The sequence below is a fragment of the Pogoniulus pusillus genome, chromosome 24 (genome assembly GCF_015220805.1).
Source record: "Pogoniulus pusillus isolate bPogPus1 chromosome 24, bPogPus1.pri, whole genome shotgun sequence".
In the NCBI taxonomy this organism is placed as follows: domain Eukaryota; kingdom Metazoa; phylum Chordata; class Aves; order Piciformes; family Lybiidae; genus Pogoniulus; species Pogoniulus pusillus.
In genome coordinates, this window is record NC_087287.1 from 5,535,650 (window position 1) to 5,556,644 (window position 20,995).

The 20,995-nt window shown below is 46.9% G+C and overlaps 1 protein-coding gene across 1 annotated transcript in view; it reads left to right on the plus strand.

Annotated features, from left to right (window-relative positions):
- The first annotated feature begins 3,923 nt into the window (after positions 1 to 3,923).
- The window catches only part of LOC135186351 (mucin-5AC-like), a 50,896-nt gene continuing 33,824 nt past the window's right edge, over positions 3,924 to 20,995 (plus strand). Inside the window, exons 1-9 of the mRNA XM_064163997.1 lie at positions 3,924 to 3,964; positions 4,302 to 4,390; positions 10,648 to 10,713; positions 11,204 to 11,465; positions 12,209 to 12,323; positions 13,664 to 13,754; positions 16,377 to 16,486; positions 17,648 to 17,864; positions 19,595 to 19,720. Coding sequence (XP_064020067.1) covers positions 3,924 to 3,964; positions 4,302 to 4,390; positions 10,648 to 10,713; positions 11,204 to 11,465; positions 12,209 to 12,323; positions 13,664 to 13,754; positions 16,377 to 16,486; positions 17,648 to 17,864; positions 19,595 to 19,720 — 1,117 coding nt within the window. The remainder of the gene's footprint in view (positions 3,965 to 4,301; positions 4,391 to 10,647; positions 10,714 to 11,203; positions 11,466 to 12,208; positions 12,324 to 13,663; positions 13,755 to 16,376; positions 16,487 to 17,647; positions 17,865 to 19,594; positions 19,721 to 20,995) is intronic.

Sequence of the window (20,995 nt, forward strand, 5' to 3'; positions counted from 1 at the left end):
CTCATCCAGCCTTTGCTTCAATCCCTCTAGGGATGGTGACTCCACCACCTCCCTGGGCAGCCCATTCCAATGTCAAACACTCTCTCTGGCAACAACTTCCTCCTAACATCCAGCCTAGACCTCTCCTGGCACAACTTGAGACTATGTCCCCTTGTTCTGTTGCTGCTTGCCTGGCAGAAGAGATCAACCCCACCTGGCTACAGCCTCCCCTCAGACAGAAGAGAAGGCTGAGAGGGGATCTATCAATGTCTGCAAATATCTGAGGGGTGGGTGTCAGGATAAAGGTTCCAGGCACTTTTTGGTGGTGCCTAGAGATAGAACAAGGAAAAATGAGTACAGGAGGTTCCACCTCAACACGAGCAGACACTTGTTTATGGGAAGAGTGATGGAGCACTGGAGCAGGCTGCCCAGAGAGACTGTGGAGTCTCCTTGGAGACATTCAAAATGCGCCTGGATGCATTCCCGTGTGACTAGCCCTAGGTGACCCTGCTTTGGCAGGAGAGTTGGACTGGATTACCTCTGGAGGTCCTTTCCAACCCCTACCATTTTGTGATTGTGCAAAGCAACCCAAGGAGATCCTGATATTCCACTACCCACCTTGTACAGAAGTGGGGGTAGTGAAGAAGGGAAGCAAGCTCTTCTTCTCTGGACAGTCACCTGGCTCGAGGTAGCTGCACAGTAGTTGTTGAAAGTTGTTGTTTGCTGGGTGGTTGGTCTGGCTCTTAGCTGAGACCAGTGTATATTGATTTAATACAGTTAACTGGTCACGTAAACAAGAGATCATTTGCCTTCTCTGTGTACAAATGAATTTACATTCATTAAGGGTACTGGCACAGAATAGAATAGCATTCAAAGGGCAGGAAATCCAGACTTGTCTTTTCTCCTGATCTGCTGAAGCATGAAGATATAGATCTAGGGTGGGTAAACAGCTTACTCCTGATGATGAAGATGTAACTTGATTAAACATCCTGGACATTTTGACAGGGAACATGCTTCATGCTATATCAAACCAATATGTTGACTAGAGTACTCCTACCTTGCTCTAGTAAGCTACCACTGATTTCAATCCAAGAAATCAAATCCAGATAATGCTCCACAAAGGAACTCAAGGAACTCTTTTTCCTTTATGTTATGATAAGGTTCTGATACATTATTGCCTGGCTCTCTTAACTCATAGCCCTCACATCTCCATGGATGTGCCCAACAGTGATACTGGAACAGTGTGATCATGGGTGCAGGCCACCATCATAGAAGGCACAAGATTGGAAGGGACCCTTAAAGGTCATCTTGTCAAATCCCTCTGCAGGGAGCAGGGACATCACAGAACTTTAGAGGTTGAAAAGGCCTTCCAGAGATCATTCAGTCCAACTCCTCTGCCAAGCAGCATCACCCAGGGTAGTTCACACAGGAATGCATCCAGGTGGGTTTGGAAAGTGTCCAGAGAAGGAGACCCTACAACCTCTCTGGGTAGCCTGCTCCAGGGCTCTGTCACCCTCACTACGGAGAAGTTTCTCCTCATGCTGAGGTGAAACCTTCTGTGTTCCAGTTTGTAGCTGCTAATCTTTGTCTTATTGCTGCTGACCACCAAAAAGAGCTTGGCCCCAGCCCCTTGACACCCACCCCTCAGATATTTGTACACACTGAGATCAGATCTCCTCTCAGTCTTCTCCTCTCCAGACTAAACAGCCCCAGGGCTCTCAGTCTCTCCGCAGGGGAGATGCTCAAGTCCCCCAGTCCTCCTCGTGTCTCTCCACTGGACTCTTTCTATCATGTCCCTGCCTCTCCTGAACTGGGAAGCCCAAAATTTGACCCAGTATTCCAGGTGAACCTCTTCAACTATATTGTGTTGCTCAGCGCCACATCAAGTTTGACCTTTTATACGTCTGGGGATGGGGTCTCTACCACAGCTCTGGTAACCTGTTCCAGTATTTGAACACTCTCACTGTGCAGAACTTCCTCCTAATGTTCAACCTAAATCTCCCCTCTGCTCCAGTTTCAAACCACTACCCCTCATCCCATTGCTACAAGTCCTTCTAACACGGTTCTACAGGTCCCCTTCACAATCTGAAGGTCCCCTTCAGATACTTAAATGCTGCTCTAAGGTCTCCCTGGAGCCTTCTCTTCTACAGGATGAACAGCCCCAACTCTCTCAGCCTGTCTTTATAACAGAGGTGCTCCAGCCCTCCTTGGGACCTGCTCCAGCAGGTCCATGCATGTCTTGTGTTGGGCACTCCAGAGCTGGACACAATACTCCAGGTGAGGTCTCACCAGAGCAGAGAGGCTGCAAGTGCCCATTGCTGACTCATGTGCAGCTTCTCATCCTCCAGTACCCACAAGTCCTTTTCTGCAGGGCTGCTCTCAATTTCATCAGCCCCCAGCCTGTACTGATACAAAGGACCATTACTATACCCAACATCATGCCAACCTGGCACTCCACCCTGTTGAACCTCATGAGGTTCTCCTGTGCCCACTTCTCTAGCCTGTCCAGGTCTCTCTGGATGACACACATCCCATCCTTCAGTCTTACCAGTTGCACCACTTAGTTTGGTATCATCGGCAAACTTGATGAGGGTGCCTCAGTGTTGCTGCCAACTGATGAACATATCAAACAGTGCCAGTTCCAATACAGAACCTTGAGGGACACCACTTGTCATCCATCTCCATCTGGACATCAAGCCATTGACCCTTAGATGTGACCACCCAACCAATTCCTTATCTACTGAATCCATCAAATCCACCTCTACAGTTTAGAGAGAAGGATGTTGTGAGGGATTGTGTTAAAGGCTTTGGAGAAGTTCAGATAGATGACATCTGCTGGTCTTGCCTTGACCACTGATGTAGTCCAACCAATATTCTCTTTCTCACCTACAAAGCTGATGTAAGGATGTCACAGAAACAGACAGGGTTGGAAGGAACCACATAGATCATCTAGTTACAACTTTCCTGCCATGGGCAGGGACACACTACCCTAGACCAGGCTGCCCACAGCCTCATCCAGTCTGGCCTTAAACACCTCCAGGGACAGGGCCTCAACCACCTCCCTGGGCAACCCATTCCAGGCTCTCACCACTCTCATGCTGAATAACTTCCTTCTCACATCCAGTCCGAATCTCCCCACCTTCAGCTTTGCTCCATAATATCCTAATGGCTGAAATGATTCCTGAGGTTGCCTATGAGAGGGCAAGATTAGATCATACAGGGAATTCAGGAGCAGATTTCAAGGTTTAGGCCCACCCCTAGGAAATATCCTCAGATAGGTACCTGATGCTTGCCACACAGAAAGGCTTTCATGGCATGTACTAAGTGTGACCCTGATAGCACAGGACCCTTCAAGGTCCCTCTCTATGCTTTTTACAAGATGAGCTGCCCCAAGAAGCAGAGAGTAAGTTTCTAACATGAAATACCTCACAGCTTCTTCAGACTTCAGAACTCAGTGAGGAATTTTTGCAAAGGATCTACCTGGCAGCAGTTACAGTATTGAAGAACTTAGGGTAGGTACTTGTATGTCATCTGCATAACTGCAGTAACAAATAAAACACCCCACCAAAGCCAATTCAGTTTGTTCCAGGAGCTGCTATTTGTGGAGGGGGAGTTGTGTTTTATTTGTTAGGGTTCTTTACTAGCCTGAACCTTTACAAAACACACGTACGCGTGTGTGTCTACCCCTCCCAAAACGCAAACACCCTTGGCCAGCTCCTCAGGAAGGAAGAGCATCCTCTGTTTACCTGCTCACTTGCTAAAATCCCCCCCAAACTCCACCTTCCCAGACTCTCTGGATCAATCTGGGACCCAAGCCAAAGTCACCTACTATATAAGAGTGCCCGAGCAGACGTGAACCAGTCCTCCTGACCAACTTCAAATCCAACATCCTTGTGTCAGGCTCCACCCAAGATGGGGCTTGGCAGGGGGATGTGGGGACCCGAATGGGCTTTCCTGTTAGCAGTTTGCTGTGTCCACCAAATCGGTAAGAAGCTCTCTTCTTTTTTCCTTTTAATTGGGAAAGAAAAAAAAAAAACCTTGCTCTGCTTAGATCTTGTCATATATTTGAAACAACTCCACCTGGTTGATTATTTTGCTTCACAGATGGTTGCATTTAAACAAGATTTCCTTTATGTCTTCTCTTAAAGCTTCCGTTAAGTATTTAAATGGATGTATGCTAACTGGATGGATTTAACTTCACATTGCCTCAGCCTACTGCACTGTAGCCTCATTTGGAAGGTAGCCTTGAAGAACAAATCAAAAAGGGACTATTAATTCATCTCTTAAAATGTCACTTGGTCAGTGTTGCTTGTACCTGACAGAAAGCAGTTTGATCCCGTTGCATTTTTGTCAGGATCGATTATGATTGCTATGGACTTCACGGAATTTAAACCACCACTTTTTGCACTGGGTAACATTTTCCAGTTCCTTGTAATCTACCAGGAGCTAACAGTAGATTTCCCCAAGATTTCTTGCAGTTTCTTTAGCAAAAGAGACAGGAGGGAATCTTCACCTTGCAATGATTTTCAGCACGGATAATACACTGTGCAAAATGATGAGAGAAATGATGGATGTTGAGCATCTGACAAGTGCATTTTGTGTTGGGATTCCCCCCGGTAAATATTAGACCCTTCAGGGCTGGTATCAGCCTATTATATGATATTGTATCATATTACATTAACATGAGCAGCCCTATTGAGCCAATGGGATGGCTCAAACTGAAACTAGAATCACAGAATTGATTTGGTTGCAAGAGACCGCTAAAATCATTGAGTCCAATCATCAATCCAACACCACCATGGCCATTAAACCACATCTCCAAGTGCCATGGCCACAGGTTTCTTGAATGCCTCTGTCACCTCCCTGGGTAGCCTGCTCCATTCCCTGGCTACTCTTGCAGCAAAGAAATTCTTCCTAACCTATCCCTTTCCTGGCACAATTTGGGACCATTTCCTCTTGTTCTATCACCCGATAGGAGGGAGAATAGACCAACCCCCACCTCGCTGCAATCTCCTTTCAGATAGTTGTAGAGAGAGCTCCCTGCATGTTTACAAGCTTGTCCCATTCACACACAGCAACTACTGCCCTGCCAGCTAACACTTTCCAATCTTCAGATTGCCCTGTGTAAATTTGTCTTGCGTATCATTTTCCAAACCCTGACAAGTGCAAATATAATTTTAAGCTACTATGCAGTTTGTGCAATAAACACTAAAACACCAGTCAGAAACACAACACTCTTCTAGAGTATAAAGCTTCCAGTTAGAGTTACACAGTGCCAGTCAAAAACACCTCCCAGCCATTCACTGAAAAAAATGACTTGTGCTGTGCAATGTTAACCTGCTCAATCACTCTGAAAAATGAGGGGTGGTCAGAGAGTGCTCATCAAAGTGCTCTTTATCCAAATCACCCTCAGTGCAAACTATTTTCAGCTGCTCTGAGTGGCTAAAGGTTATGGCATAGACAGTCAGCACCTGGCTTGACGTTCTGGGTCCAGCACTAACTGTTGGAAGCTGGCTGCAAGGCCAATTGCGTGCATGGGTTGGCAGCTGGAGACTCAGCAAGGTGCACCCAGAAATATTCTTAACCAGCAGGTCAGCTCACAAATTATCAAGTAGTAAATCATCCACTACTCTTAACAACTGTCAGACAGCTCGTTCCTACAGTGGCCAACAATGTGGCATTGTGCAACTGCCAAATAAAGCGAGGCAGCTAGAATTTCCTTGGGAATGATGTATTTGCTAAGTAAACAAAAGCCCCTGCTGTTTCCTTGAGAAAAATTAACAGACCCAAATACCCATATATGCCATTTTGCTCTGTTACAAAGCCTCTCATGCTAGAATAAACAAGGTTTCTGTGATTTCTATGCCTGCTGAGGTTCCTATAGATGTGTTGAGTGAGAGCAAATTCTGGCCTATTATTTAGACTCTAAGGCATTTGTCTCACCTGATCAGTATCAATCATAATGATGTGAGGGCATTTACCCAATGATATCACCTGAGAGAAGGAAGTAGAAAATGGTTCACCTCTGTCCTATGGTACTTCTTTCTAGATCACTAGTGGTCACTCAAAGCTAATGAGAAGGTAATTAAAATTGCAGATCTGAAACAAATTCAAGACACTGCAGCAGCTTTTAGATATAATGACCCTGCCCCAGAACCCTCTCCTCCCAAGCCAACAGTCTTTTAGGGACCTCTATGGGAGCTGGAGCTTGCATCATAAAATGGCTTAGGTTGGGTGGGACCTTAGACATCATCTACTCCAACCTCGCTGCCATGGGCAGGGACACCTCTCAACTACACTCAGCTGCTCAAGGTCTCATCCAACCTGGCCTTGAACACCCCCAAGGCTGGTGGCATCCACAACCTCTCTGGGCAGCCTGCTCCCACCACCCATGTACAGGTCCAACTCTGCTCTTCCTTGGCTTGAAACTGTTTCCCCTTGTCCTGTACCTAGACACCCTCGTGAAAAGACCCTCTCCAGCCTTCCTGTAGGATCCCTTCATGAATTGAAGGCAGCTTTAAGATCCTCCTGGAATCTTCTCTTCTCCAGGCTGAACAACCCTAGCTCCCTCAGCCTCTCATATCAGAGATACTCCAGCCCTGTCTTTGTGACCCTTCTCTGGACTCCAACAGCTCTTCAGGCAGGCATCCTCCACCTCAATCTGCCTGGAGAGCACAGTCAAAAGTTACTTTAGAAAAAGAAAGCACAGGCTTACAATCTGGTGATTTTTTAAGGTAAAAGTAGCTGTTGAGCTTCCATGGAAGTATTTAGGCTGAGGTTCTTCAGTGGAGGATCTCCTCATAGAATTAGCCAGGTTGGAAGAGACCTCCAAGATCATCCAGCTTAACTTAGAACCTAGCCCTATCCAATCAACTAGACCATGGCACTAAGTGCCTCATCCAGGCTTTGCTTGAACACCTCCAGGGACAGCGACTACACCACCACCTCCCTGGGCAGCCCATTCCAATGGCAAGGAATGTAAGCACCAAAAAGGACTTAAGCAGTCTATGGCACATCCCAATCTTCCAGCAACATGGTCCTCCCCTTCAGTGTTGTGGATCTAGCTCTGAGCCAGTGAGCTCTTCCCACAAATCACTGTACAAGGAAAAAGGGGGCTTAATTTCAGACTAAATTACATGTAGGCAGTTCCTCTTAGAGGGAGAAATCCTCCAGACACCTAGAGTGCTTGTTCACATAATCCTGAGCAGGATTAGTCACTTCATCCCCAAAATCCTTTGAGGATTTTGACTTGGCAGGTTTTCAGATCCACGTTGGAGTGAAGCCTGAGGAGGGCCAGGAAGATGTTCAGAAGGCTGGAGCAGCTCTGCTATGAGGACAGGCTACAAAAGTCAGGGCTCTGCAGCCTCCTCTATATTAGTTGGCATGTTCCAAGCACGGTTATCATATGACGACAGGATTCATGCCTACACACAGAATAAAGCTGTAGCTACTTTTCTCCTTTAGAGGACATAGGATCATAGAATGGTTTAGGTCGGAAGGGACCTCAAAGCTCAGCCAGTTCCAAGCCCCCCTCACCTCTCACTAGAACAGATCACTCAAGGCCTCATCCAACCTGCCCTTGAACACCTCCAGGCAGGGAGCAGCCACAATGTCCCTGGGCAACCTGTGCCAGTGTCTCACCACCCTCACTGCAAAGAACTTCTTTTTAGCATCCAGTTTAAATCTCCCCTTTGCCAGTTGTTCTCCCCTTCCTCATTGTCCTGTCATTACAAGACCTTGTCAATAGTCCTTCCTCAGCCCTCCTGTAGGCCCCTTCAGATCCTGCAAGGCCACTCCAAGGTCTCCTCAAAGCCTTCTCTTCTCCAGGCTGCACAGCCTCAACTCTCTCAGCCTATCCTCATAGCAGAGCTGCTGCAGCCCTCTTAACATCTTCATGGCCTCCTCTGGACTGACTCAAACACTTCCATGTCCTGCTTGTGCTGGAGGTTCCAGAACTGCACACAGGACTCCAGGTGGGGTCTGAGGAGAGTAGAGACAAGGGGCAGAATCCCCTCTTCTGCCCTGCTGCCCACACTGCTCTTGCAGCCCAGCACAGGGTTGCTGTCTGGGCTGCACTCACCCTGTAGGCTCCTGTTGAGCTTTGCATCAGCCCAGACCCCCAGAGCCTTCTCCTCAGGACTGCTTTCAGCCATTCCCTACCCAGCCTGGAGTTGTGCTTGGGATTGCACCCACCCAGGTACAGGACCTTACACTTGGCCTTGTTGAATGTCATGAGGTTGGCCTGGGCACAGCTCTGCAGCCTGTCCAGCTCCCTCTGGATGGATCTCTGCCCTCTAGCAAGTGAACTGTGCCACACAGCTTGGCGTCATCTGCAAACCTGCTGAGGGAGCACTGATTCCTCTGTCCATGTCACTGACAAAGCTGTTCAACAGCACTGGGCCCAGCACTGACCCCTGAGGGATGCCACCTGGCACTGGTCTGCAGGTGGACGTCATGCCCTTCTTCACCACTCTCTGCACGCAGCCATCTACATACATGACAAAATGTCTGAAGGGACATTGTAGCCAGGTGGGGGGTGGCCTCTTCTCCCAGGCAACCAGCAATAGAACAAGGGGACACAGTCTCAAGTTGTGCCGGGGTAGGTATAGGCTAGGAGGAAGTTCTTCACAGAGAGAGTGATTTCCCATTGGAATGGGCTGCCCAGGGAGGTGATGGAGGCACTGTCCCTGGAGGTGTTCAAGAAAAGACTGGATGAGGCACTTAGTGCCATGGTCTAGTTGATTGGATAGGGCTGGGTGATAGGTTGGACTGGATGATCTTGGAGGTCTCTTCCAACCTGGTTGAGTCTATCATTCTATGACACAGCTGCCCTATTTCCTTCAAAAAGACAAGACCTTTGATCCTATCTAAATGCTTTGCTTTAGAAGTTCCGTTACAGGACATGGCACTTCAGATGCTTTTTACAATTTCTCCACAGGGGCCCAGATTGAAAGCAGTCTTGCAGCAGGAAGTAAACTCCCTGGGGGTCTCCTGACAAAAGAAAACGGTATGTTCATTCACTTCCTACACCTCTGCTAAACGATAGAAATGTGCTTGGGGGGTGTGGGGAGGAGGCTGGAAATCTCCTTAGCATAATGCCAGCAATGCCCATGGACAATAAAGATAAATGTGTATTAGCAATAAGAACAATTATAGCTTTATTAGATACCAATCACTAAATAGGCAGGATCATAGAATCAGTCAGGGATGGAAGGGACCACAAAGGTCAGCCAGTTCCAACCCCCCTGACATGGACAGGGACACCCTACCCTAGATCAGGCTGGCCAGAGCCTCATCCAGCCTGGCCTTAAACACCTCCAAGGATGGAGGCTCGACCACCTTCCTGGGCAACCCATTCCAGGGTCTCATCACCTTCATGGTGAAGAACTTCCTAGCATCCAGTCTAAATCTACCCTTTTCTAGCTTTGTTCCATTCCCCCCAGTCCTATCACTACCTGACAGCCTAAAAAGTCCCTCCCCAGCTTTCTTCTAGCCCTCTGAAGATACTGAAAGGCCACAATAAGGTCACTTGGAGCCTTCTCCTCTTCAGGTTGAACAGACCCAATTCCTTCAGTCTCTCCTCACAGCAGAGTAGCTCCAGCCCTCTGATCATCCTCATGGCCCTTCTCTGGACACCTTCCAGCACCTCCATATCCCTCTTGTAATAGAGGCTCCAGAACTGGATGCAGTATCCAGGTGGGGTCTCACCAGTGTGGAGTAGAGGGGGAGGATCACTTCCCTGGCCCTGCTGCCCACACTTCTCTTGCTGCAGCCCAGGCTCTCCTTGCTCTCTGGGCTGCAAGAGCACACTGACAGCTCATGCTGAGCTTCTTGTCCACAAGCACCCCAAAGTCCCCCTTCCTCAGGGCTGCTCTCAAGCCAGTCACTGCCCAGCCTATATTGGTGATCCTATATTGGGATTTCCTCAACCCAGCTGCAGGACCTTGCACTCAGCCTTGGGAAGCTTTAACATGAATGTATTGGTATGAGAAGAGGTAACTAAGAAAACAAATGGGTGCTTTTAAAGGCTGCGTACAAACATGCATGTATTTCTGTATGTAAAATCAGAGTTGAATATAACCTGCAGGATGTTTGCTTCCTTCTAAAGAAGTCAGTGGGTGACATTGAGAAAGCAGGATGAAAATCCACCTGCATTGATTGTCAGCATGTAATGATCTGTGATCATCCTGTACAATGGATTGGGCTCAGTTCTAAGGGGCTTCTGTCCCCTAAAAGGAAAATATTCAAGAAAGCAAACGGGATTATTGAAGTTTTTATGCTCTTCTCAGAAAGAGAAGGTTCAATGAGAAGGCAGCTACGGGTTTGCACCAGTAAGAAGCTCATCTAGCACAGCTTCACCCCTCGTATTGTTCACTGTGTCTGAAGCACTCCAACACACAGATCTGCCTCTCACACAACAGAGAGTTTGATAAAAGGGTCAAAATTAAAGGTAGAGAAAGCAAGCATGACAGCTGAAAGCAATTTCTTATGCCTTAACTACCCTGACTCTGAATTTCAGTGTCCACTTTCATCTTGTGCAAAACAAAACAAGCTTAACACTGTCTTGCTGGGCCTGGCACATTAACTCTCCAGGTCAATTTCACGTGTACATTTTGGCATTGTTCTACTAACTGTTGTTTTCTTTCTTGCTTTTTTTTCCCCCCTTAGTTTCTTCCACACTTCCAGCTAAGGTCAACATCATCCCCTCAATGCTGCTAAACCCACTAATTACATGTAAGTAAAGGAAACTAAATGCATTCAAGAGGTTTTCAGGTTTAGGAGATGCAGGGAAATGAATCCAATACAAATATGGAAGGCCACTGGTAAAAAGAAGCCATGGATCATTAAGAAGAAAGAGGAGTGGTTAAGAAACATAATGCTGAACTGTTTTCTTGGGCAAAATGTGGACAACTAATAAATTCTGGCTAAATATAACTCTCTCTATATATATTCCGAGTGGACATGAGGAGGAAGTTGTTCAGCATGAGAGTGGTGAAAGCCTGGAATGGGTTGCTCAGGGAGGTGGTTGAGGCCCCATCCCTGGAGGTATTCAAGGCCAAGCTGGTTGAGGCTCTGGCCAGCGTGATCTAGGGTGGGGTGTCCCTGGCCATGACAGAGGGTTGGAACTAGATGATCCTTGTGGTCCCTTCCAACCCTGACTGATTCTACGATTCTAAGTTGATATTCACAGTTTGAAGTTCTAACAGCAGCTTTGAATTCACAGCTTCCAACCCTGCTCACAACGACCGCGTGTGCAGTACGTGGGGCAACTTCCACTTCAAGACCTTTGACGGGGCCATCTTCTACTTCCCTGGGCTCTGCAACTACATTTTTGCATCCCAGTGCAACACTCCCTACGAGGATTTCAACATCCAGTTCAGGCGCACAGTGGTGGACAACGCCCCAACAATCAGCCGTATCACCATGAAGCTGGAAGGTGTAGCTATAGAACTAAGGAAGGACATTGTCACCATCAACAGCAACAAGTAACTTTACTCATACCACTTTGCTTGGTAGCCACAGGCTTTTTTCCCACACACACTTGTCCAGTGCTTTGGTGTGTTTGAGGATGAGGGGAATTATGTACGAGGTCTCGTAATGACAGGACAAGGGGGAGTGGGTTTAAACTGGCAGAGGGGAGATAGAAACTGGATGTTAGGAAGAAATTCGTTCCAGTGAGGGTCATGAAACACTGGCACAGCTTGCCCAAGGAGGTTGTGGATGCTCCCTCCCTGGAGGTGTTCAAGGCCAGGTTGAATGAGGCCCTGAGCAACCTGATGCAGTGGGAGGTGTCCCTGCCTATGTCAGGAGGTTGGAACTGGCTGAGCTTTGAGATCCCTTCCAACCTAAACCATTCTATGATCCTATGTTTTCTTCAGACAATCTCATCATTATACTCACATCATTAATAAGCTGCTGTTGATTCCTTTCACAGTGATTCAACTCTTCCCTTAAAGATTAACTTTAAAACCAAACCAAAACACAGAACAACAACAAAAAGGATGAAAAATCTTTAGAGGTTGGATCCTGGATGAAAAATCCTGGGAGCTTGGATCCAAATTCAGCTCCATATTTGATGGTGTTGTCCCATCTTATTTTTATCATCACTTTTCCTTCCACACAACTATGTTATTTTAGAATCCCTCCAGATTCCAGACACCACAAATCTCCTGGTTTTGATTTCCCTCTGGATCAGAAACTCCCTGACATTCTTTCTGCCTTTTCCCAGAGTTCAACTGCCCTACAGCCAATCTGGAGTTACAATAGAGAAAAGCAGCATTTATGTGAAAGTTGCCAGCAAAATGGGCATCCTGTTAATGTGGAATGAAGATGACAGCATCCTGGTAAGAACTACTCCTGGACTTGTCTACACCTTCCGAGTTTAGAACTAATCTTTGATCAAGGCAGCCCCTATCTGCTTCCTGTTACTGTCTCCTCCTTCCTCATCAAAAGAGAGGTAGCTCCCAAGAAAATTACAGGGGCTTGCAGCTAGTGGATAGCAGATGTGAGGTGATCTGCTGGAAAAGCAGCCCTGTGGAGCGGGACCTGGGGGTCCTGGTGGATAACAAGTTACCCATGGCACTGCAATGTGCCCTTGTGGCCAAGAAGGCCAAAGGGATCCTGGGGTGTATTTGGAGGAGTGTGTCCAGCAAATCAAAGGAGGTTCTCCTCCCCCTCTACTCTGCCCTGCTGAGAACTCATCTTGAATACTGTGTTCAGATTTGGGCTCCCCAGTTTAAGAGGGACAGGGATCTTCTGGAGAGGGTCCAGCGGAGGGCAAGGATGGTGAGGGGACAGAAGGGCATGGCTTACAAGGAGAGGCTGAGGGACCTGGGGCTATTTAGTCTGGAGAAAAGAAGACTTAGAGAGGATTTGATAAATGTTTATAAGTATCTGAGGGCTGGCCAGGAGAGGGAGGACAGGAGCTCACTTGCTCCCTGGGATAGGACAAGGAGCAGTGGGTGTAAGTTGCAGCAAAAGAGGTTCTGCCTCAACACAAGGGGGAACTTCTTTACTGTAAGGGTCACAGAGCACTCGAACAGGCTCCCCAGGGAGGTTGTGGAGTCTCCTTCTCTGGAGACTTTCAAGGCCTGTCTGGATGTGTTCCTCTGTGATCTGTGTTAGATAGGATTGTCCTGCTCTGGCAGGGGGATTGGACTCGATGATCTCCTTGGGTCCCTTCCAACCTTTAACATCCTGTGAGCCTATGAAGCCTGCTTAAAAAAGGGTGGTGAAGTATCACTTTCATTGTATAATTAACATATTGGGGTTGTTGTAGGACCTGCTTGCCCATTCAAATATTCTTTTTGAGCAGAACTTCACACAGGACTTCATTTATACGTGGCCTGCCTTAGGTGATCCTTCTCCATGATCTCTGAGGGTCCCTTTCAACCTCAAACTTTCTGTGATTCTGTGATCTTTCTTATGGAAGCAACAGAGAGAAGGAGGCTGAGAGCAATATAGATATGACAGTGAAAACTTAAATCTGCATTGATAACTTTGGGGGTTTGCCTTGTCAATTAAATCCAAGCCATATCTTCATTCTCTCTCCTGGGTTTCAATGAAGTTGCTAAATAAAATGACACAGATGTGAGGAAAAGAGGCTGCAGGTGCTTTCAGTGGGCTTGAGTAGATCTTAGAATGCTTGTGCTAACTCCTCTCAATATGTTGCCTACCATTTCAGCTGGAACTGAGTGAGAAATATGCCAATCAGACCTGTGGACTTTGTGGGGACTTCAATGGCTCTCCAGTTTACAATGAGTTCTATTCCAACAGTAAGTATTTCTTAATTCAAAAAAATTGGTTTCTGGGGTCTGCACTGTGGGGTTTTTTTTCCTCTCTACTCTTTCCACTCTGACATCATCAGCATTCCTCTTTCCTGTCCTCATAAATGATTTACTCAGAAAATAGGATTCAGGCTCTGATATGTGATAGAGAGATCAGGTAACGTGATTCAATACATTGTGTGGTGTTGTATACTGCCAATGACTCATTGCATACCTCTGTGTGCCATGAGTTTATTTACTTAATTGGCTAATCCCATAAAAATGAGCCAAATTGTCATAAATAAATAAGATATATTCAATGAAACAAAAGGCACTGATGTGGTTTAGTCACCACATTTCAGTTCTGTCTTTAAAACAAAACAACAGAATACACACATTTGCCTGTTGAATTGTGTCAGGGGGGTTGGAACTATATGATCCTTGTGGCCCCTTCCAACCCTGACCTGATTCTGTGATTCTGTCATCTTTGCAAGATCTTACCCTCACAGAATCATAGAACCAACCAGGTTGGAAGAGACCTCCAAAATCATCCAGTCCAACCTATCACTCAGTCTTGACCAAACAACCAGACCATGACACTAAGTGCCTCATCCATTCTTTTTCTGAACACCTTCAGGGACAGCAACTCCACCACCTTCCTGGGCAGCCCATTCCAATGGCAAATCACTCTCTCATCTTTCTATTCTCTGCTTCAGCTTTTTCCTAACCCTTGTCTCACAGTACTCTCCACTCTCCAAACCACTCTTTGGATTTTTTTCTTCCCTCTATGGGCTCAATATAGTATCAAAACAGTTTTCTGGTACCTACATTCTTACAGTCTCAAGCTGTGCCAGGGGAGGTATAGGCTGGACTTTAGGGGAAAGTTTTTTCACAGAGAGAGTGATTTGCCATTAGAATGGGCTGCCCAGGGAGCTGATGGAGTCACCATCCCTGGAGATGTTCAAGCAAAAAGTGGATGGGGCACTTAGTGCCATGGTCTAGTTGATTGGATAGGGCTGGGTGCTAGGTCGGACTGGATGAGCTTGGAGTTCTCTTCCAACCTGGTTGATTCTATGATTTAGCCCCTGCCTGGGGCTAGACTCCAGCAGTTGCCCTATCACCACATGAGCCCTCCCCAGCAGAGAAGGGGCATCAGGAAAATGAGACCCATCACAGCATGTTAGGGGTTGGAAGGGACCCAGGGAGATCATCAAGTCCAATCCTCCTGCCAGAGCAGGGCAATCCTATCTAACACAGATCACAGAGGAACACATCCAGACAGGCCTTGAAAGTCTCCAGAGAAGGAGACTCCACAATCTCTCTGGGAAGCCTGTGCCAGTGCTCTGGGACCCTTACAGTAAAGAAGTTCCCCCTTGTGTTGAGGTGAAACCTCTTTTGCTGCAATTTACACCCATTGCTCCTTGTCCTATCATATGGAGCAAATGAGAAGAGCCTGTCCCCTTGCCAGGGGCTACGATGCCACAGGCATCAGAAGAGACAGGGAGATGCTTGATGCAAGCAAGTTCTATCTATTGTACCCCAAGCATGAGTTTTTATACTTTTCACCAGAAGGCTACATAAGAAGGTTACAAATCATACTAGACTCTAAATGGTTACATATATTTGCATTAAAGATTATGTTAGGATTACACACTAATTGCTAGGATACATTACTTACATGTTTCTTATCTCCTAACAAGACACATAATAACTTCTCTTAACAAAGCATATACTATCTAGTCCTTCATCAGAGTATATCATATAAATCTAAAGGAGACACATACAGTGTCCAGGTAAAAGAGACAGGCACCAAGCTGTACCGAGCTGTGAAGCCATAGAACCACAATACAACAAGATAAGACTTGAAGCCTCTTGTTTTACACACACCACATTCCTTTAAGATCACTTTGACCCTACACTTTCACCCAGCTCAGTGTCCTGCTTTCAAGCCCATGGTTTATGCTTCAGTGTACCACAATCAAACAATTCTATAGAATCACTACATTTAATATTACTAGTCCAAACATCCCCTCCTCTCCTGGCCAGCCTTCAGATTCAGATACCTATAAACACGTGGATTGTAATGAAAACTGATTTCACAAACCAGCTAAACTAATGCCAATATCAAGTGCACAAAGTTACCCTCAGTCCAGTGACTGGGCAGTACTTACAATAAATGGGACTGCAGTCCTCAGGATAAAGAGCAGCTTCCACCAGAGATGAGGACATAGAAGAGCAGAAAAACAACCAACCAAGAAAACCTTTTCCCAGCAACCTTTCCCCTTTTTATGGTCTGGTATCACCTGTAGCAAACTCAGCTCAGCTGTCTTGGCTGATTGCAAATTGCTAATAGCTCACAGATGTGGCTGGCCCCAGCCAAACCAAGACAGCTGGTAAAAATCTTAGCTTGCACCGAGATGTGACAGGCTCAGAAGTGTTTTCTAATGCTTACTGTATGGTGCAAGGCAAATTGAGACAGAGATGCAATGCTCCCTTTGGAAGAGGTGATGATCAGATACAAAGGGTTAAGAGAACGAGCTCCCTAGGCAGTCTTGAGGGAGGAAAAAAGAGAACAGGCAGTTGCATTGAGCAAACCCCCTCAACCTTCACTATTAAACTCCTTCTGTACAGATGTTAAGCTGACAGCCTCACAGTATGGGAACATGCAGAAAATGGATGGGCCAACAGAACACTGTGAAGACTACGCTCCTACTGCGCTGGAAAACTGCACCGAGACCTCAGTAAGGATCTTTTGTGCATTTGTCTGTATTTCTTTCCATTTTCTCTGTATCCTTCTACAGATAGACACAGGACAGCAGAACAAGCCCTCAGATGACAGCAAGAATAAGTAGACCAAACCCCTGCTTCTTTCTATTGTCACAGATTCATTGAACAGGTTGGCTTGGAAGGGACCTTGAAGATCACCAAGATACAAGCCCCTGGCCACGGGCAGGGACACCTTCCACTAGAACAGGCTGCTCAAGGGTCTCTTTAATCTGGCATTGAATGCTATGAGGAAGGGGGGGCATCCACAAACTCTATGGGCAACTTGTTCTAATGTCTCCCCACTCTCACTGTCAAGCATTTCTGCCTAATCTCCAGTCTAAATCTGCCCTCTTCTAGCTCAAAGCCATTGCCCCTCATCTTGTCACCAAGCCCTTGTAAAAAAGTCCCTTTCTGGAAAAAAATTCTTCTTTATCTCCAATCTAAACATCTCCTCTTCCAGCTGAATTTAATTCTCTCTTGTCCTATCATTACAAACCATTGTACAAGGACAAGGGAGGTTATTCTTCCCTTGTACTTAGCACTGCTCAGGCCACACCTTGAGTACTGTTTCAATTTCTGGGCTCCTCAATTCGATAGATGTTGAGGTACCGGAAGGTGTCCACAGAAGGGCAGCAAGGATGGGGAGGGGCCTGGAGCAGGCTGAGGGAGCTGGGGGTGTGCAGCCTGCAGAAGAGGAGGCTCAGGGCAGAGCTCATTGCTGCCTGCAGCTACCTGAAGGGAGGACGTAGCCAGTTGGGGTTGGTCTCTCCTTCTAAGCACCCAGCAACAGAACAAGGGGACACAGTCTCAAGCTGTGCCGGGGGAGGTTCAGGCTGGATGTTAGGAGGGAGTTGTTGGCAGAGAGAGTGATTGGCATTGGAATGGGCTGCCCAGGGAGGTGGTGGAGTCACCATCCCTGGAGGTGCTGAAGCAAAGCCTGGATGTGGCACTTGGTGACATCATCTAGTTGATTGGCTAGGGCTGCATCCTAGGTTGGACTGGATGAGCTTGGAGGTCTCATCCAACCTGTCTGATTCTATGATTCTATGCAAAAGTCCCCCTCAGATTTCTTGCAGGCCCCTTCAGGTACTGGATTTTCTGGAATTCAATTTAATTCCTTTTTTTTTTCTCCCTAGGATGACATATGCCAGAAAACCTTGACCAGCTCTGCATTTGCAGAATGTAACTCCCTTGTTGATGTCACAGAGTACATCGCAGCCTGCCAGGCTGATCTGTGCCGCTCTGAAGTATCTAAGAACTCCTCATGTATCTGTGACACCATTGCTGAGTACTCCCGGCAGTGTGCTCATGCTGGTGGGCAACCTCTCAACTGGAGAACCTCAAAGCTGTGCCGTAAGTGTCACAGGAGGTACTCTTACTTTGTGCTCAGAAGCTAACAAGGAGCTCCCAAATGATGCTGAGGATGCATAAGAAATTCCAGACCTTTCAAGACTGCCTTCTCCTGAGGGTTCTGCTGTGCATATACAGGCTCCAGAAGTGCTTGACAGTGAGGGTGGTGAGATGCTGTAACAGGTTGACCAGGGAGGGTGTGAAGTCTCCTTCTCTGGAGACTTTCAAGCCCTGCCTGGATGTATTCCTGTGCAACCTGCACTAGATTCTATGGCTCTGCTCTGGCAGGAGGGTTGGACTCAATGACCTATGGAGGTCCCTTCCAACCCCTAACATCCTGTGACCCTGTGAAGTCCCAGCACAAAGACTTCAGCAACAGAGCTAAGGGGTTTAGTGCAGAGTGGATTAAGCCCTATCAAACCCTCACATGGATACTCTACTTGAGAGTCAAAGTGTTATTTAATTAACTGGGACAGTAAAGGAAGCAGATAAGCGAGAAAGAAGAAAGCATGAGGCATACTTGCTGGTTTGCATTCCTCTTTCTCTCCTTTTCTCACTGGTGGTTACAGCAATTTTGTTTATTATCCTCAATTATTAACTGATTGGGTCCTTGCAGGTGTTTGGCTGGTTAAGCACTTATTTATCTCCTCTGGCTTGGTAGCCAGGAGTTTGCACCACTGTAATCCTCAAGGAGATTTGCACTGCATTAAACACATACTAGCCCGTGGGGTGTAGCTGTTGATACTGTCAGCAGCATTTGCTCCAGAACAAAAGCCCATGAGGTACTGTTTGCCCTTCCAATGATAACTGAAAAATGCAAACACACTAAAGCTTCAGGAATTCAAGCTGCACAGTTCACTTGCAGTACAGGTGCTCACGGGAAGGATGCCTTTGGTGGAAGCTTTGCTGATTTTGGGGGGGGGTCATTACCTTGCTGATCCCAGAAATCAGTCACAGAATCACAGAATCTTAAGGGTTGGAAGGGACTTCAAAAGATCATGGAGTCCAAGCACCTTTCCAGAGCAGGATTACTTAGAATAGGTCACACAGAAACATGTCTAGGTGGATTTTGAATGTCTCCAGAGAAGGAGACTCTACAACCTCTCTGGGCAATTCCTTCCAGGGTTTTGTCAGCATCACAGTGAAAAAGTTTTTCCTTATGTTTCCATGGAATCTCCTTTGCTCCAGCTTGCCCCCATTGCCTCTTGTCCTGTCATTGGACATCCCTGAGCAGAATCTGGCTCTGTCCTCCCCACACTGCCCTTCACAGACTTATAAACATGAGGGCACACTTCAGGCTCCTCTACTCCAAGCTCAAGAGCCCCAGCTCCCTTAGCGCAAACTCAGCAGGGAGATGTTCCACTGCCTTCAGCAGCTTTGTGGTGGACTCAAGCAGTTCCCTGAGGTCTTTCTTGAATTGAGTATCCTAGAACTGGACACAAAATTCCAGATGTGGCCTCACCAGGGCAGAGTAGCAGAAGAGGAAAACCTCTCTCAGCCATTGAGACAGTCCAGAACAAAGCACATCTCAGCTGTAAGACGCAGGTCTAAGTAACTTTGCATATCTGCACATGTTGAGAGTTGATGTTGAGAGCTGGATCTGCAGTTCAGTGTGATTTTACCTCTAGCTGAAAAACTAAAATGAACATACAGATTTTCATATACCTTGAACTAGAAATGCTTCTGAGCACAAAAACTAAACTCTACTAACTTCTTCTCTTTTGACATTTCAGCCAAGAAGTGTCCTTACAACATGGAATACCAGGAGTGCAGCTCCCCCTGTGCTGACACCTGCACCAATCCTGGACGATCTCAGTTTTGTGAAGAGCACTGCATGGATGGCTGCTTCTGCCCCCCAGGCAAGTTCTTCTGTACTCCCATCTCTGATCTCCAAGAACAACAACAGCTGACCTCTAGGATTTGGGTGGGTTCCACGGGGTTTAAGCCTCCAGCATTTGCATTTTTCACAGCTACAGGCAACAAGATTTGTCCTGTCTCAGCTGAGAAAGGATACCTGAAGCAATACATGTGCAACATTCAGGAGGCAGGAAAGCAGGAGAGCGAGAAAGCAAAATCAGCCTCTTGACAAGCCACCTATGCTGCAATAAGTCCCTCTCTCAAAGCAGGTGGAATTTAAGAACACAAAGGTTAAATCCTTCGCTGTGTACACGGGCACAGGCTTACTGTCCTCAGCACAGCTATGGCCCAGCCCTGACAGCTGCCTCTAAGATGATGCTTAGGTTTTATAACAAACCAACAAAAAATGAAATATCTCTTTAAAAAAAGAGAACAGGGAAATAACTCTTCAACTGATCAAGGGTGGCTGGCAGGAGAGGGGAAGTGATTGTGCCCTTGTAGTTGGCACTGGTGAGGCCATACCAGTTCAGTTTTTTGGGGTCCTCACTACAAGAGAGGCAGTGAAGTGCTGGAGCACATCCAGAGAAGGGCAACAAAGCTGGTGAAGGGTGCAGAGCCTGAGTATCTTGAGGAGTGGCTGAGGGAACTGAGGGTGTTCAGTCTGAAGGAGTCTATGGGATCACCTTCCTGCTCTCTACAGCTCCCTGAAAGGAGGCTGGTGTGAGGTGGGACTTCTTATAGGTAAGAAGCTATAAGACAAGAGGATATGGCCTCAAGCTGTGCCAGGGGAGTTTTATATCGGATATTAGGAAAGATTTCTTTCCTGAAACGTTAGTCAAGCACTGGAACAGGTTGGAGTCACCATCCCTGGGGGTGTTCAAAAAGGTGCAGACAGAATCACAGAATTTTAGAGGATGGAAGGGACTTCCAGAGATCATGAAGTCCAACTCCTCTGCCTAAAGCAGGATCCCCTCGGGTAGTCTGCACAGGAACGCACCCAGGTGGGTTTGTGTTGCGGAGGCAGCGAATTAATGAGTCCCAGTCAGGAATTTACATAGAGTTCTTTTCCCAAAAACCCACTCCCAAAACTACACACAGACATTCATTTACTTTTAGTTAGCAGATTCAGTTAGCTTGAGAAGATCTACAATACCATAGGTAATTTGGCTGTTTTGGAAGTCAGAAGTTGGAAAAGGCTGACCTATTAAATAACAGCCAAAGTTACTCACCGGTGAGTCAGGCCGGGTGCACGAAAGGGCGGTCCAGCTGCTAGTCCC